Source organism: Capra hircus, chromosome 4 (genome assembly GCF_001704415.2).
Source record: "Capra hircus breed San Clemente chromosome 4, ASM170441v1, whole genome shotgun sequence".
NCBI classification, from domain to species: domain Eukaryota; kingdom Metazoa; phylum Chordata; class Mammalia; order Artiodactyla; family Bovidae; genus Capra; species Capra hircus.
In genome coordinates this window covers 47875805-47893852 of record NC_030811.1, presented here as the reverse complement: position 1 = coordinate 47893852, position 18048 = coordinate 47875805, and the positions used below count along the sequence as shown (strand labels likewise).

The 18048-nt window shown below is 41.6% G+C and overlaps 1 protein-coding gene across 1 annotated transcript; it reads right to left on the bottom strand.

The window, feature by feature from the left end:
• SRI (sorcin) lies at positions 3258-15807 on the bottom strand. The gene is made up of 8 exons (XM_018047059.1): positions 15617-15807; positions 14625-14708; positions 12461-12530; positions 7484-7527; positions 6551-6698; positions 6202-6315; positions 4884-4942; positions 3258-3466 (listed from the first exon to the last, which is right to left on the bottom strand). The coding sequence occupies exons 1-8, from the start codon at positions 15665-15667 to the stop codon at positions 3440-3442; spliced, it is 597 nt and encodes a 198-aa protein (XP_017902548.1). The 5' UTR covers positions 15668-15807; the 3' UTR covers positions 3258-3439.

Here is an 18048-nt window from a genome sequence, read left to right as displayed (position 1 = left end):
AGAGCTGTAAGTACTTAATCATCACAAATTTCTTGACACACCAGGATAAAGCTCTCATCTCCAGTATTAAATCTTGAGTTGGAGCGATTTGAGAAACGTAATCAATTCTCCATATGAGTGAAGTATTCAAGTTTGAGCTCACAGCTTCATTATGCTCCAACTAGATGCTCGAAGAAAAATAGACCAAAAGCAGTTTTGAAGAAGGCAGCGAGGCTGCACTGGATATGTGAATCAAATGAGTGAAACAGAACCCAGCATAAAACAGAAGTAAGACAACACAAGACTGATTTGTAATGAAGAGTGTGGCTTTAACTGTAGGACTAGAATAGATACATCAAATTTGTCAAAGGGAAGGAAACTTTCTGTGGGACATACTGAAGACCAGGCTGTATGCTTTCAAAAGGAAATTAGAAGTGGAGGAGATAAGGAGACTTGCTCTATCAGTAATTTAAAACTAAATTGAATATTCCAGAGAGACACAGTTTTATAATACTTTAGCTCTTAACCCAAAGCAGACTCAGAACCATGACTGAGGCAACACACCCCAGGACCTACCAAAGCAGGATGGTTCAAATCTGGTACATGGCCTCTGGACAGAAAGGGCCTTCTTCCTTACCACCCCAGTCACCTAGGAAAGGACCACGGCCTTAAACCAAGATTTCCAGAGGATCCTGATGAGTGTGAAGCAAACAGGTGCTGGGACTTTGAAGGTGAGTTCTCTGCTTCCTGGGCCTCCATCCATTCTTTTCTGGACAGCTCAGACTCAAGCCAGGCTTTGTGACCTCACGGACTACTAGTATATCTGGAATGAAACCTAGGTTCCCCGTGAAATTAGTATAAAGCAGGCTGACTCACATTCTGAGATGTAGCCTGGGTGTGATTACACGACAGAAATACATAAGTTAGAGTATGTTAAATGTGTTTATATATACATATATATATAGAGAGAGAGAGAGCGCACAGTATTTGAAAAAATAATTAGTGGGATGAGGCTAAAGATGATTAGAAAATCTTTATTTTTTCATCTGTGACAATTAATTGATCATTTGAATAGTAATTCTCTAAACTGAGAGCTGAACTGCTGGCAGGGAGACTAACTTGTTTTGTCTGTTAAACTATTTTGCCTAAAAGAATAAACCAGGCCAGCTTTAAATTTAAGAAACACAAAGGTTTTGATGCTTATTATGCGAACACTTTTTCAGATTCATTTCATATTCAACTACCTCATGAGGTAAGTATTACATTGTTTCCAAAAATAGGGAAATTAAGGCTCTGAGAAGGCAATGGCACCCCACTCCAGTACTCTTGCCTGGAAAATCCCATGGACGAAGGAGCCTGGTAGGCTGCAGTCCATGGGGTCACTAAGAGGCGGGCACGACTGAGTGACTTTACTTTCACTTTTCACTTTAATGCATTGGAGAAGGAAATGGCAACCTACTCCAGTGTTCTTGCCTGGAGAATCCCAAGGATGGGGGAGCCTGGTGGGTTGCCGTCTATGGGGTTGCACAGAGTTGGACACGACTGAAGCGACTTAGCACCAGCAGCAGCAAGGCTCTGAGATGATTTAAAATGATCAAACCACCTGTCTAGTAAGAGGCATAGCCAACATTAGAATTCAGATCTTACTTAAAAGCACATGATTTAAAATTTTTAAAAAAAGTCTACTATTAATATAAATGTAGTATCAATACTTGCTGCTGCTGCTAAGTCACCTCAGTCGTGTCCAACTCTGTGTGACCCCATAGACGGCAGCCCACCAGGCTCCTCCGTCCCTGGGATTCTCCAGGCAAGAACACTGGAGTGGGTTGCCATTTCCTTCTCCAATGCATGAAAGTGAAGTTGCTCAGTTGTGTCCAACTCTTAGCAACCCCATGGACTGCAGCCCACCAGGCTCCTCCATCCATGGGATTTTCTAGGCAAGAGTACTGGAGTGGGCTGCCATCGCCTTAATATTTGGAAAAGTAGTAGGAAGAAAGAAAATGAACTCATGATTCTGATTTCCAGGGAAAGTCACATCAATATTTTCGTATAGTCTTCCCAGTCTTTCTGATGTGTGTATTGTTTAATATGTGTGAACCCATGGCATATCAAAATAGATGTATCACTGTTTTAAAAATTAGCATCTTCTGATTATAAAAGGAAAGTGCATGCATTATAGAAAACCTGGAAAACACTGACATGCACTAAAGGAATTGAAGTCACCTAGAATCCCATTAGCCAAAAATACCCCACAATTAATATTTTCATATATTCCTTTAGTCTTTTTCTACCGATTTTTTTAACATAGTTAAATATGTGGCTCATAACATACAAGATTTTTAACTATAGTTATGGGCTTCCCTGGTAGCTCAGCTGGTATAGAATCCACCTGAAATGCAAAAGCCCCTGGATTGATTCCTGGGTTGGGAAGATCCCCTGAAGAAGGGATGGGCTACCCACTCCAGTATTCTTGGGTTTTCCTGGTGGCTCAGATGGTAAAGAATCTGCCTGCAATGGGGGAGACCCAAGTTCAGTCCCTGGGTTGGGAAGATCCCCTGGAGGAGGGCATGGCAAACCCACTCCAGGATTCTTGCCTGGAGAATCCCCATGGACAGAGGAGCCTGGTGGGCTACAGTCTATGGGGTTGCAGAGTAGGACATGACTTGCAGAGTTGGACATGACTGAGTGACTAAGCACAGTACAGAACAGAGGTCTACATGGATAATGACAAGGCGGAACTTAGTGACAGTATTTGCCACTTATTCAACAGGGTTTTTTTGGCCACATGGCTTGATTTCCAACCAGGAGTTGAACCTGTACCCCCTGCAGTGCAATCATGGAGTCCTAACCCTGATTAGGACTTTTCCTAGCCAGGAAATTCCCTTCAACAGCTTTTTAAGTATGTCCATTCATAGAGCCATCAGAGTATCTGTAATCCTTAAAGCCTGTGTTAAGTTTCTACCAAGGGGAATCCTGATATGGATCACCACGTTTTTTGTGGTTTTTTTTGGTATCCAAGTGGGTATAAACCATTTACATGATAAGAATACTCCACATATAAAGCTTTCACTCTGATGTAAAAGCCCTTCTAAAAGAGGGGAGACAACAGTTGCAGTCTGATGAAAAGGTTTTAGTATCTTACAATGAAAAATACATCATGTGCCTTAAACAACTGGCACACCTGAATTTACATAAAAGAGGCTTAACAAGAAAATAAGGCTTGACTGACAGTGGCTCAAGGAAGTTTTAAATGGTGTTTAACAGACTGGATCTTATGATAATATCATCTCAAAGCATTTATTATCAAAACAAAAAACTTCAGTTATACATAAAGTAATAAACTTTCACAAGAGGTGTTAAGGAAAGGTGGCTGTGTAAGTCTGCACACAATTACTGAGGGCAAAGAGCAAAGGAGACTCCAGTCGGAATGTAGGTTATGTTCATACAGCTTGCTCCTGACTTAAACACTCATGACACACTGGATGAACTGCAAGAGAGAAATCAGTGTTACGCTGCAGACCCCAGAACATGGAACACACCCCTGCTTATTTCTACGCAGCTTACATTTTGCTATTCATTTGAACTGTGGATTAGAAAAAAAAAAAAAGCTTTAAAAATAAGAGTAAATGATGGATGGAAAAGTTCATTTTTTGAAGGAAGCATTCTAATATAAAATCCAGAGGGTTTCCTCACATCAAACCTTCTTATAGGAAGCTGATGCTACCTTAATGCATAAAGAATTATTTAAACTCCAAATTATTATCTCACTCTAAATGTGATCATGATCAAAGGCACCTACTCACAAATATAAATAACAGTCCAACACACAGCAATCATTTCTGCTCCTGTTCTCAGTTTTCTTTGGCTTTCTTCCACCATCAGCGAGGCCCTGGACACTGCTAATTCCTACAGCATTCCTGCAAGGACCAGCTGATGCTCCCTTTTTCAGGGAAAAGGGAACTTGGGTCAGGACATTCAGACAGATGTTCTTTAAGTGGCCCCGTGAGAGGCCGTAGCCTGTGCACTTTCCACCCCACAGGCTGCCTCTCCATCCTTGGAAACAGAGCGGGACTGTTACCTGAGACGTTAATGCACACTGAGGGAACACACCTTTTAGCAAAAGTAGTAAACATATTTACGCAACAGCCTTTTAAGAGTGTGCTCAGAACTGCAGCTGCTGCTAAACCGAAAATATGTGCACGTTTATATTTTGAAATGGAGAAACCTTTTAGTTGTCACAGTGATGTCCATTCTAAAAGTGGTTTATCAATGGCTGAACAAAAACTGGAGACACACCTAAACATCTCCCCAGCTGTGCTGTGTCTATCCAACCAAGGCCAACAAAGATAGCACGTGGTTATGCTCACACTGGTTATGTGTCTGTATCCTGACGCATTTAGTGTGGCTGTACGGTAAACACAGTTTTAAATTATGACTTAAGTTTGTGTCTTTTGTCCTCAGTGAAGAACACATGTGCCAACTGCAGCTTCGAACCATGCAAGTTATTTCTCATTGACAGAGGTGATTTGTGTAAAGGAGACAAAAGTAGATACACCATCTGCATGGTGGTGTTTTTCAAGGACATTTCTTATTGAAATCTCACAATAGTCTAGTGAGGACAGCATTATTATTCTTTCCTCAAATAGTCTCTGAGCAATGAAAAAACTGCCTAAGTGATCCAGCTAATCAGTGAGAAAAGCTGGGCCTTGACCTCGGTTGTTTAATGCAACAGTGGTCTATGGATAAGACAAATAAATGACATTAATAAATTTTGGATGGTGACTCCTGATCATGTAAGCCTTAACTGCTCTGGGATCCTTAAGATGCTCTAAAGAGCCAGCTTCAAAGGGATGCCCAATTGCTTTACCTCTCTTTTACTCAGTTACGAATTTACTCAGACTTACATCATCATATGGGAAATTCACTACACCTTGCTGAGCAGTATCCCGTCTTCGAAAGCTGTCTGTAAAACACAACAGTAAAATTTATGAGCTTTTTTAGAACATCTGAAATCCTAATAGTTAATTATGTCAGCAGAGTTTCAAATGCAGTAACAAATTGTACAACCAGCCAACAGAGACAAAAGGCCAAAGCAAAGAAATCAGCTGTAGCAATACGAATGGATTTAATATGCAGCCAAGTAACACAGCAAGCAGAAGTTGGCCAACTGTCTTCCCCAACCTGGAGTTGGAAGAAAAGGCCTCATCCCAAAGTTGGTAAAAGCTGCACAACTTCTGAGGCCATTCCTTAATTGTGATGGAAGTACAGAATTTCAGACTTCTTAATAACAAAGATATGTTAAGAAACAGATGCTTCTCCAGTGGCTCAGCCATAACCACCTGCAACGCAGGAGACCGCAGGTTTGATCCCCAGGTTGGGAAGAACCCCTGGAGGAGGGAATGGGAACCCACTCCAGTTTTCTTGCCTGGAAAATCCCATGGACAGAGAAGCCTAGCAGACTCCAGTCCATAGCATCACAAAGAGTTGGACATGACTGAGCACATACACACAGATGGATGGCGTCCTTAATATGACAAACAGCTATAATCAAGTACTCCACCCATTTGAGTTTTGTGCTACTAAATGAAAAGGGATTTACTTAAAAAAAAAAAAAAAAAAAAAGAATCTGCCCTCGAATTTGTAAGGATGCAAAAAAATTATAATACCATATATTAAAAAGGGTAAAAAAACTAAAGAAAGGAATGGAACAGGAAAAAACATACAAAGGAAAGAAAAAGAGGAGAGAGAAAAGTAGAGATTATTGATACAGCCTCATTTGAGAAGGATATCTGAAACACAGACCACCATTTCAAATTACTCTCCAACAGGAGGAATTAGGAAAGAGGGCTGCTGATGGGCAATTTCACTTTTTTCAAGTATTTCACTTTTATCAAGTAGTTCACGTTCCAGGGAGAAGTCACAGAATACTGCTCATACTCTAATCAAAAATTTACTAATTAGCCTGGTTCATTTATGTTATAGAACACTAAAGTTTAGTTAGGACTCCTTCTCCCCTCCTGAGCCACTCAGCTCTCCAGGTCTTAGTTTCCTGACCAAGGCTGAAACCCAGGTCCTGGCAGTAAAAGCACATCCTGACCACTGGACTGCCAGGGAATTTAGTTTGGATCATTTTAACGGCAGATTACTTAATATGTGAGAAAAAATTTCTGAGGAAACAGAATTATTTGCCAGGCCTGCCAATAGCAATCTCAAAGGACACACCTGTTAGAGCTCGCAGCTTGACGCAACAGGCGATGTAATCATCAAAGGTGATCTTTCCATTGGTACTGTATCGTTTTGCAATTGAATTCACAGCCTGGGGACTCAACCTAAATCCTGAAAGGAAGAAAAATCATCCAGCAAAAAAAGAAGAAAAAATATTCCAATTTCAAGGATTTAAAAAAAAAAATTAAAAATAATTTTAAGCCCAATTTTTTAGGAGCGGGCTCATTTAAATTATGAATAGGTGCTATTTCTATAAATAGAAATGTAATACTTAGTTTTATAAATTAAACAAAAAAACAAAAGCAAAAAGCTACTAGTGAACAGAGATGGAGTCAGTCATACCCACCCATTGTCGTCAGGGCCTTCTGCAGTTCTTGGGGATCCACTGTTCCACTCCTATCACTGTCAAAGCTGATAAAGTGCTGTCTCCAGCCGTTCAGTACAGCCCAGAGTTCTTTAAATTCATTGAAACCCATTGTGCCTGACATGTCTCTCTGAACTATAATCAAGGATTAGAGCATCTTTATTTTGCAACATTTTCTAACGATTATATCAAAGATCAAGGATAAGGGAATTTAACGTTCTTTCTGCTGAAAAAAATACTGTACATTCTTTTGGGCATGACAGGACAAAAAGATACTCTAATGATATAAAAATAAAGGCCTATGGAGAAAAAGCTCTGAGTACGTATTTTCCGTGAGAAAAAGAGATCATCTACATGAGTGACTACAAGGAAATTAAAAAGCCATTGTGAGCTACCTATAACAACCAAAGTGGTCTGCACTTTCTGAGAGGTCCAGGCTATGCTGCTTACCCTTCTGTCCAGGGTCCTCTTTAGCCCTAATATTCCCACGGTAAGGCCTCCCAGACCCACTGTTTTCGCTTTTGGAAAATGAGGTGGGATGAAGGCACCATACCATCAGCAGTAACTAAACTAGTCTAACAACTGTGATATGAAAAATCCCATTGCTTGAAGGTCAGTGTGACTCATGCAGGGTAATCAATGTCACAGCAAAAAAGTCACCTTGACTGCTCTGGTTTCTATACTTGTTTGTTTATGATGCTTCCTCAAATTCTTAAATAACAAATGTTCTGCTTATTAAACTTCCTTTTTCACACCAAGTGACATCTTAAAAGCTAATGATTTTGGAAAACTTTTCTGTGGTCATTTGTCACTTTGTGTTTACTGAATATTAGTTCTTAGACAAATTCCTTCAAGGTTTTTTTTTTTTTAAATCCAGAATAAAATACTCTAGACTGCCATCAAGGTAAAGGATACATCCAGCATTGAAACCATAAGCCGGCAAGTCTCCAGGTTAAAAGCTGTTAAATCAAGAAAAGTATATACATATTAATACAATTTCAAAAATTCACATTACATTGGATACATTCAAATTAATAGGAACGTGATTATTTATACACTTTTATTCTTACATGCTGCTCAATTTATGTGAAACTAAATTCATGGAGCTTTGAAGTAGGCTTATTTTCCAGATAGAGAGAACTTCTTACAGAACCCAAATTTGATTTTAAAAAATTTAATAGAAATCTTTTTTTTTAAAAAAAAAAAAGCATGGCCTAGTACTGTTAATATTTTTAGGTGTGATTCATGGCTTTTAAGTTGGGGGATAAATGTGTCCTTACCTTTAAGAAAAATATGCACTGAAGTTATCTATAGATAGAGTAATGTTAAGAGATCTGGAATCTGCTTTAAAAGAAAATGGCTAGGTTTATAGATAAAACAAGAAGGGCAACACACTGATAATTGTTGATGCTGATGGATGAGTACACGGGAGTTCATTGTATAATTATCTCTATTTTTGCACAGGCTTACAGTTTTCTATAACATAGTTCATAAAAAGTATTATATCCTTTTTTGCCTTTGAAACTATAATAGAGTTCAAGCCACCATAATGAACCACAATGTATTATATCCACCACGGTGAATGGGTGGATCCAGTTGCTTTGTTCCTACGCACAATTCACTTTAGTTGGTTTTGCTAGCTCTGTGTAGATCATTTGTTTCTCTTTCTTTTCCCTTTAATGTCAGACACTGAATGGTCACCTCCTACCTCAAATTGCCTATGGCCTCTTTTCATAGACAATAAGATAAATATGCTTGCTAGAATTGTGGGTCAAACGAGAGCATTCTGGACTAAGACCCGATGACCCACTCAATGAAAGCCATTGTTCTGAAGCCTTTTCAGTTTACTCACGGCTCAAGGGCGTTCTGAGGGTATTTCCACACCTCACTTAGACAACCAAACAAGAATACACTTGCTGGTTTATGGCCTAAAAGTACTCTACCTAAGTATCAACAGATTAAAAATAGAGAATTCCTTGCATCTTACCAAGACTGAGGGGGTAGTCTTAGGTGCAAAGAAGCTGTAAAACTAGGAGGAAGGAGTAACAAGGCTCATGTGGGCAAGGCCAGCATGAACTCAACAAGGCTGCTGAGATGTAGGCAGAGTCGGCATTATTTACAGCTGTTACCAGCTTCATTTGAATCTTTAACCAAAGTGAACTTAAAACACTAGGCTAACTCTTCTTGCTGTAATGTTTCCAAATGTTACAAACTATAGGTTTTCTACTTTTAATAGATTCATGCGTTTGGCATAGCTTAGAACCCTGAAATAAAAGGTTGGAGACTCTTTCTGTTTTGGTCCCTTAATCTCCATCTGATCCACAAAGATAATTCTTGGAGGTAAGAAAAGGCAACACTTTGTTAACACTTAAGAGTTGGTTGATTCTTTGTTGTGTTTTTAAGTTGTGTGGAGGTATGAAGCCTCTCTAGTCTAGACCGTAGGTTTTTAATCCTGAGCCCTTACAAGAATCACCCAAAAGCATTATAAGACCCTGATATCTGGGGTATACTACAGAACAATAATTATTAATTGTTTAGCTTTACTAAGATATGATTGGCATACAACACTGTGTAAGTTTAAGGTGTACAGTGTAATGGTCTGATGTATGTATATAATGACTGTAAGAAGGTTAATTACCACATGCGTCACCTCACATAGCTACCTTTGATGCATGTGGTGAGAACTTTTAAGATCTACTCTCTTAACAACTTTTGTTAAAGGATAGCCAGCATCACCACAGAACAATTAGATCAGAATCTGACCATGGGAATCAGGCATTAGTTTAAATGGACACTTCTGATTTACACTGATAATTAGAAGTAACGTAGAATCCCTTAGGTAAATACCAATCTTTCTTAAGTCAAAATACAAATAAGGGTATATATATATATATATATATTTTTTTTTTTTTCCCATTTTAGGCAGCCTCCCATACTCATTAATTCATCAAATGCCTACTAAGTACTCCTGGTGTGCAGGGCTCAGGATACCAGGGACTCTGGAGACAGCAACTGTGAAGCTGGATCCTGTGCTGGCTGACCGTTTGAGGTCTTGTGCACAGGGTGGTGGTGGCTTAGTCACTAAGTTGTGTCCGACTCTTGCGACCCCCAGGGTCCTCTGTCCATGGGATTCTCCAGACAAGAATACTGGAGCGGGTTGTCATTTCCTACAGGGTAGAAGAGGGTAAGCCACAATGGAGACACCAAAAACTACCAGATCTTGAAGTGTGAGAGGCTCCTTCATGTTGAAAGAAAGACTTGATAGAAGAGGTAACATTTAAGCCAAGTTGTGAATGACAGGAAAGATTTGGGATATCTGGAGATAGTCATGTAAAGCCGGGGACCTGCACAAGCAAGGAAACAAGCAGCGAAGTCCAGACAGGCCAAGAAGCGGGGAGAAAGTGTTGGGGGGTGCTGTGCATCTGGGACTGAATTCCTAGTAAGCCGTCTAACTTCTGTTTTATATGGGCACCATGGAGCTACTCAGGATTTTTAAGAGCAGGAGAGTGACAGGTTAGAATTCTTTGTTAGAAATCTGATCTGAGAAGGGAGGGAATGAGATGGGCAGGAACAAAACAGAAAATTCACTATTCTGGGCAGGCAGTTCTCATGAGTTAGAACACTGACATCTTATTAGTTTGGGTGAGGAGAACTCCTGTTCATTTCTTGTTTTCCTCCAGAAGAGTTTTTACTAATGCTAATCCTATTTTAAATAATGCTAATCCTGTTTTAAATAATTTCAAAGAGCACCTTCCCTCATCAGCACCACCTCTGGGCATGACTGCTCCCTCTTAAACTGGTTAGGATACCACGCGCTGTGTGTGCCCAGTCCTGTCCTTCTCTTTGCGGTCTCGTGGACTGTAGCCTGCCAGGCTCCTCTGTCTATGGCATTTTCCAGGCAAGAAAAGAAGATGCCACAGGTTTTACTGTCTCCCACATCCCCATCTTTAGTTTAGAAGGTGGGTTGAAAACGACCAATGGCTGCATAACTTCTCCACTACAACACTAACTCTGACACTCACAAACAGGATGGTTTTGTGGGTCATTACAGTCTCACATGGAGAAGGAAATGGCAACCCACTCCAGTATTCTTGGCTGGGAAATCCTATGGACACAGGAGCCTGGCGGGTTCAGTCCATAGGATCACAAATGGTCAGACACGACTGAAGCAACTTGGCATGCGTGCACAGCCTTCACAACGAGATGACAGCAAGCAGATTAACCACAGAATTCAGGTGATAGGTATGTCCTTTCTGTAACTTGGTGATGTAAGGGCATTACTAAATGTGGCTTTCTCAAAGGAAGTTTCTAAAGGGACTTCTCTACAAGAATACACTGCCCACTTTGTTAGATTTTAAAATTGGCCACACCTCTTCTCCTGAACAGAAGTAGAGTAATATAATCTGTATTGTGACATAGCTCACTTGTAGAAACCCTGCTATTAGATCTCCTTTGTTCATCAGCCCCAACTGCTTGAGATTAACAATTTAAATGTACTGCCTACAATAGTGTAAAAAAAAAAAAAAAATCTCTAGTGGAGAAAAGGGCTTCTTTAGTCTAGGACCAGAGTAAATGACAGAAATCCAAAAGGTTTCTATTTTAATTCCATAACTAGGAAATAGTGATTGGATACTAAATTCATAAAACAAAGGATAATAAAAATGGATATGCTGATAGTTTAAAAAAGAGAACCACATAGTAACTATGCCCTGTCAAACGGTCAAAAATAGCCACTACAGGTCCACAGGTGTGAATTCTAGTTTGTCGGGGTTTTTTTGTTTGTTTGCTTGTTTGTTTTTTGGCCATGTTGAACAGCTTGTGGAGTCTTATTTCCCTAAACAGGGATGGAACCTGGGTCCACCACAGTGAAATCCTGGAGCCCTAACCATCAGACTGTCAGGAAATCCCCTAGTTTGAATGTTTTAATTCACAGCTGACCAAGAAGTTGAGGTTTCAATTTGATATTCTGTCTCAATTAACAGCAGGCAAAGAAGGTGGTAGGTCATGCATATCAGCCAAGATGCTGTTCTATCATGGTAAAGATAGGATTTGAAGGGAAGCATGTGGCATGTGTGGGATGAGAAGGCCCCTGCCAGCAATGAGCATCCTGGTAAGGGTTCCCTCTCTGCAGCTTGTGCAGAATTCAAAAGGAAGGAAGTGGGTATAAGCACAGGGGGAGTCTATGAGGAACTAGGGGGCAGCGGGAAGAAGGATGAGTACAAAGAGTTTAGAAATTAGGAAGGGTACGTCTTACTTAGCCTGATGTAGAAAGAGCAAAGATCTGGGAGATGTCGAGGTGAGCACTCATGCTGCCAGAAGCTGAGAGCAGGAGTATATAACTGGCTCCTTGAGGACTAGGGGTAGGGGACTGGGCACTTGTGAAAAGGGAGGGTAGGACCAACTACTCAGAACTAGGGATGCAGAACAGGTCACCCTGGGACCAGGTGCCAAGCACTGGCCACTGAAAGCCCTAGGTGACACCACGTTCAAGCCAGAATAAGCTCCTGGCCAACAGTGAGCAGCAAATGTTAGCTCCTATCATTAATGACACCTGACCTAGAGGATTTCATTTCAGCACCCTACCTCGGTTTCTGAGGAGGAGGCCACATGTCTTATTGATTTGAATGGTTCCAGACACCCAGAACCCAGATCCAAGAAACCTACTAAACTGGTGGGTTGTGTGGGATGATTCAGTTAAAATAAATAAATTTATATATTAAAAAAAAGAACTATCTTCAAACGAGCATTTTGAAATACAAAAGAAATAAATTCAGCTTCTGAAATTCCTAACTTTGCCATTTCAGAAGCTCTCAGATTCCTTGAAGGCTGTAAATCACAAGTAACATCTGCAACCCAAGAGATTTCCGAGACACTCTGGGGCTGCTAACTCACGTTTGTATCCTCCAGCAATGCCCGACTGTGTCAGGCATCTTTGCAGTTCATCAGCATCTATTTGTCCATCCTTTTGAAAAAAAAAAAAAAAAAAATAGGAAAAGGATTTACAAGAGTGACTTGTACCTTCCAGTTCTTTGTTTACATTCAGCATTCAGTATACCAATAATAATACAGAAAATGAATATTATCACACGAGACTTTTTTTAAATGGACGCCTTTCAAAAGTAGGCATTCTTTTTCTTCACTCTACTTCCCCAAACAACAAGTTACAGAAAGAAAGGAAACTGTTCCAGGTTCTCCCACAAATGGATAATTAAGGACATATACCAAAAATACCTTTCTTAGTACCTAGGCAAAGTGGGTATTCAATTTCAGGCTTTATTTGCAACAATCATTACACAAGAATTACCAAGTCTGAAAGCTGCTTACACCTATGCTTTGGTATTACCAATATCTTTTTGTCATTTCCTATAAATTCCTGAATTAGACTTGGCATAACTTCTAAAGCATACGGTTCCTCTTAATAAAACAGTAAGATTAATTCAGTTTCTTCCACTGAGACATATTTTTAAACATATAAATACAACTAGCTCCTATCCTTAACTACTCTTACTCTGAACTAGGAAACTGCAAAAGTAAGCAATTTAAAATACAATTATTTACGTATTTGATTATAAGTTCTATTACTTGTCCTCGCCTTTTTTTTTTTTTTTTTCTGTTGAGGGGGTGGAGGGCTGGGTACACAGATGACATCAGTAAATGAAAAGTTTGGTTCCCACAAAAAGCAGCCTCTGTGATCTCCTTTGCTTAGAATATGATGAATGTTTTTTTCAGATCACAATTATACCTGGTTATACAATTATAGAAGTTCTCCATGCCTATTCACTGGCTGACCTAGGTCAGAACTAGAAACACGTTAGATTTTAAAATAAAATGCCCAAATCCTCAAGTTCATGACTATTATACAATCTAGATGACAGGCAGGATCAATAATGGGAAAGACGATGGACATGCTGCCGCAGACCAGGGCTGCTGAAAGCTAAGCAGGTGGGTGCCTTTCATGGCTCCTGGTCCTGGCGATCTAAGAGTGCAGAGACTTGAGCTTTGCCGTGTCCTGTGGTTTCAAAGATACTGATCACTAACAGGTGAAGCAGATACTTAGGGGAAGCTCTTTCAGTTTTAGACTCAATTTTCCATTCAGTTTCTCAAACTGTACTTTTTCCAGTGCTGTTCTAAAAGGTGGTCACACGTTTTTATCCCACAATAGTCTACAGGCATTTTCACATCAAGACTGTGCTATTTCTAGCTTTTGATTAAAAGAAAGCTAGGTTGAACTCATAAGCACAAACGTCCTCTTTGAACATGTTGGATTATAACAGCAGTATGGTATATACAGTGACCTGGTAGCTGAGGAAAAAGGCCTCCTACAAGATGAACTACCACCTGTCACACAACTAGAAGTGAAAGGTCTTGGGGTGTTGACCTTAATTCATTCTCTGTCTGGGTCAATAGACCACAACACCTAACAAGGACATGGAAGGGCTGACCTAGTAATAGCATCCGCAGCTAAGAAAAACTAAACTGGCCACAAGATTAACTTCCTGATAGCAAGAAGAAAGTACCTTTCTTATTTTGAAGCTAGTGGGTTTTTACCTGGAGTACCCATTTCCTAAAGGGGTAATTAACAGTCAAACTCAATGCAAAGAAAATGTCCCTCAGAATCTGGCTACAGAATTACTGGTACTACATGATTCTAATTGTACAAAGAAAGGTTTAAAGTTCAGTCGACCTGGAATTTCTTCTCTGGAAATTCACTGTCTGGATCCTGACAATTGACAGTTCTAAAGACATCTTTCTACCTTACATATCTTCAAAGCATATTTACACTAGTTTATTATGTTCGATCTGACCCTAATTCAATCACAAGTTTAGTTCTGAATTGAACATAAGCATGAGTAACACGTTGTTCCAGTTTGTTCTGAATATTCAAAAATAAATAACTGCCCATGAACTTCCTTCTCTCTCTCTCTCTCTCTTTTTTCTGGAGCAGAAGCAAAGGAATTCTTTTCCAGAGGAACAGTCGTTTTTCCGTGTGACTGTAACAAAGGTTAATACAAATGTACAATCTGAAATTCCTTTAATGTTAAATGGAAGAGCTAACCTGTCCAGCTACAGCAGCAAAGTAACCATACAGCGGATCCTGAGTTTGTCCGGGAAACGCAGGCCCTCCGGGAGCCCCTCCATACTGTAAGACAGGGAACAAATGAATAAATCCGATGACCAAGTTTTATTCTTTCACCACTGACTGCCTTGTGCAAAGCCAGGTTCGCTGTCAGTCGTTTGCTCCCCTCCCCCTCACCTCCCTTAACTCTACGCGCAATCACTCCTCCCCTTTCTCCCATTCTCGCCGCAGTTATAATTTAAAAACCCGCAGCTAGGATCAAAATGAGTTGTCTTGACAATGACATCAGTATAAATGAAGTAACCTCTGCAAATCTCCATTAACCTGCAGTTTACTGAGACGAATGCAACCTGGCCATGCAACTTACCAGCAGGGCTCAGAATTGTCTTGCATAATTTTTCCTAGCGTTTAAGGTATTTTTAAAGCGTTCTGAGACAGGTGTAGCCTCGGGAGGGTGAGGTGTGTCACGGATAGGGAATATTCTCTTTAGGAAACAGTTCCCAAAAGGATGCCCGTCCCAGACTGAGGGCCAGGCTGCCTTCCTGCCGGAAGTCTCCGACTCTAGCGGACTTTCCCTGACTTTCCCCGTTTTTCTCAATTTCGGAGAGAGAGAGAGAAGTGGATCGCAGGACCATTCTAGAGTAAAATGGCTGTTGCTCTTAGGGAAGGCGGAGCGGAAGGCAACACCCCTTTTGCACGATTTCACGCCGCGGATCGGGGAGGCACAGGGTGGGCTTCTTGGGTTAAACTACGCGCGTCCCGGCCCCAAGCAGCAACCCGGGGGGAAGAAGGGACAGGAGGAAGGAGGTCGCCGGAGAACGAGGCCGGCCGGCGGGGGCGCTGGGCGAGGCGGCGGGCAGGGCGGGGGCGCCCGGGAACCTCCCGGGCCGAGACGACCCTCGTGGCTTCTCGGAGCCCCGGGCGTCCAGGGATCGCGCCCCCGGCCACGAGCCCGCGCGGGCAGCACTCACCCCGCCTGCGTAGTAGCCGCCGCCGGCGCCAGGATGCCCGGGATACGCCATGCTGCACTCTGCGCCGCCGCCCAGCGCCTCCCGCCTCCCCGCCTGCCCGCGGGGACCGCCCAGGGCCGCACCACCCTGGCCCGCGGGGTACGCGCCCGGGGCCGCCGCCCGCGCCGGGCTCCGCTTCCGGCCTCCGCCCCTTCCTACGCTCCGCCGGGTCTTTGGTGTTTTCTCTTCTCAGGCCCTGAAGAACCCGAGGTCTGTTAAATGACTTCACGCTCGGGATGCAATTCACACCTGGGATTCTCCTCCCTTCAAAACGAATGGCACGTTCCAACACCGACCCATTTCGCCGGGTGTTCTTTTTCTCTTCCTGCTCGAGCATCCTCTGCTACGTTTTGTATTTTAAACAACTTTATTGGACAGGCCTACGGGGCTGGAAGCAAAGTGTGGTATGGGGGAAGGGGCCAAATGCCTTCGGGCAGCCCTGTGATGCTCTCAGGGAAAGGAAACTTCGAAAAACCAAGCTGCGAAAGCGCCTTTGGACATCAGCAGTGAATTTCAGGACCTGAGCGCATTTGGAGTTGACCATTTCACTTAACAATAACGGCGTGTTTCCTTCCTAGACGACACTGTCATCTCCAGTTTAAGCTGGATGTGACTCGGATATGGCCTGAAGAGGACAGCGGGCACTTACTAGGCAGGGCAGCCTCGGCTGGATTGTTCTTAGAAGTTGAGTTGTTCAAGTTATCTGGATGATTCAGGCAAAACAATCCTGTCTCCAAAATCACTCAGCTACTTTTTATGCAAGAACAGTTTAGTGCAGGCAAAGAGTGTGTTGGTAAAAACACACTTGTCAGGAAGGTAAGAGAGCTGGATCTTGGAGTTTCACTCAGGTGATTCAGGAAACCGTTTTCTTTACTTCACAGCTTTGTTTTTCACCCAGTTTAACAGTTTGAAGCAATTCAGACGTGAGATTTTCTGGTTTGGTTTTGTTTCCTGCAGTTTCTATCACGCAGAATTCTTTGAATTTCAACAATTTCTTTAAGAAATTGTTTTAAGAAATGTAACAATAAGCAAGATTCACAGTATTTGCTGTGGAGGTTGCACAGAAAAATTGAATGAGTCACCAACATTTAACAAATACTGGAGCACCTGCTGTGTGTGGGACAGGGCTTGCTCCTGTGGTGGACTGGGTTCTCACTGGGGTCATTGTTTTCCTCTCATGTATAAACTTCCCTCTCAAGTTCTTTTGGATCCCCCAAACCTCAAAATAAAAGTCCTGAATTGTGAGAAAAAGTCTAATATTTCCTGTTGTCTTATATCAAATCAACTATACATTACTTGCTTTGTGTTTGATTCAGGAAGTTGATTCCTGTTTTCAAGTACCACAGTCATCATCAAGGTAGATTAGAGAGATGAATCCTTTGGCCCATATGGAGGGTTTTATTTTTTCCCTAGTATTTTTATTGTAGTAAAAACACAACCTGGTATCTTCCTGCCCAAGTGTACAGTGTACAGTATTGTTAAAGCATCCACCGTGCCGCATAGCAGATCTCCGAAACTTCCGCTCTCACATGACTGAAAAGCTCTACCAGTAAGCAGCTCTCCATTTCCTCCCCAGAGGCCCTGGCAACCGCCATTCTACTTTCTGTTTCTATGAGTTTGACTATTTTAAATGCTTCATATAAGTAGAATCATGCAGTATTTATCTTCTTGTAATTAACTTAGCATCTGCTAAGTTGCTTCAGTTGTGTCCGACTCTGTGTGACCCCATAGACGGCAGCCCACCAGGCTCCCCTGTCCCTGGGATCCTCCAGGCAAGAACACTGGAGTGGGTTGCCATTTCCTTCTCCACTACATGAAAGTGAAAATTGAAAGTGAAGTCGCTCAGTCCTTTCTGACTCTTAGCAACCCCATGGACTGCGAACTACCAGGCTCCTCCATCCATGGGATTTTCCAGGCAAGAGTACTGGAGTGGGGTGCCATTGCCTTCTCCTAACTTAGCATAGTGTCCTTGAAATTCAACCATGTTGCAGAATATGATAAGATATCCTTTTTTAAGGCTGGATAACAATTCATTGTATGATATATGCCACATTGAAAAACATTCATGTATTGATAGACATTTGGGTTGCTGCCACATCTTGGTTATTGGTGAATAATATTGCTGTGAACATGGGTGCAAATATCTCTTTGAGGTTCTGTTTTCATTTTTGGGGGGATATATATCCAGAAATAGGGTTGCTAGATCATATGGTCATTCTAATTTTTTGAGGAGTCTCCACACTGCTTTCATGGCAGCCTCACCATTTCTAGTTCCCACTAATAATGTGCAGGCTTTCCCATTTCTCCACATACTTGCCAACACTTATTGTCTGTTTTTTTTTCTTTTTATAATGATAGCCATCTTGGCAGATATGAGGTGATACCTCGTTGTG

Excerpts from the sequence above, each read along its gene's own strand:
- SRI (XM_018047059.1), bottom strand. The coding sequence starts at position 15,667 with ATGGCGTATCCCGGGCATCCTGGCGCCGGCGGCGGCTACTACGCAGGC. Across the intron at positions 7,528-12,460 it reads CATTGCTGGAGGATACAAAC|CTTTTAACCTGGAGACTTGC; the intron begins GTGAGTTAGCAG and ends TTGATTTAACAG. Across the intron at positions 6,316-6,550 it reads GAAGGCCCTGACGACAATGG|GATTTAGGTTGAGTCCCCAG; the intron begins GTGGGTATGACT and ends TCTTCCTTTCAG.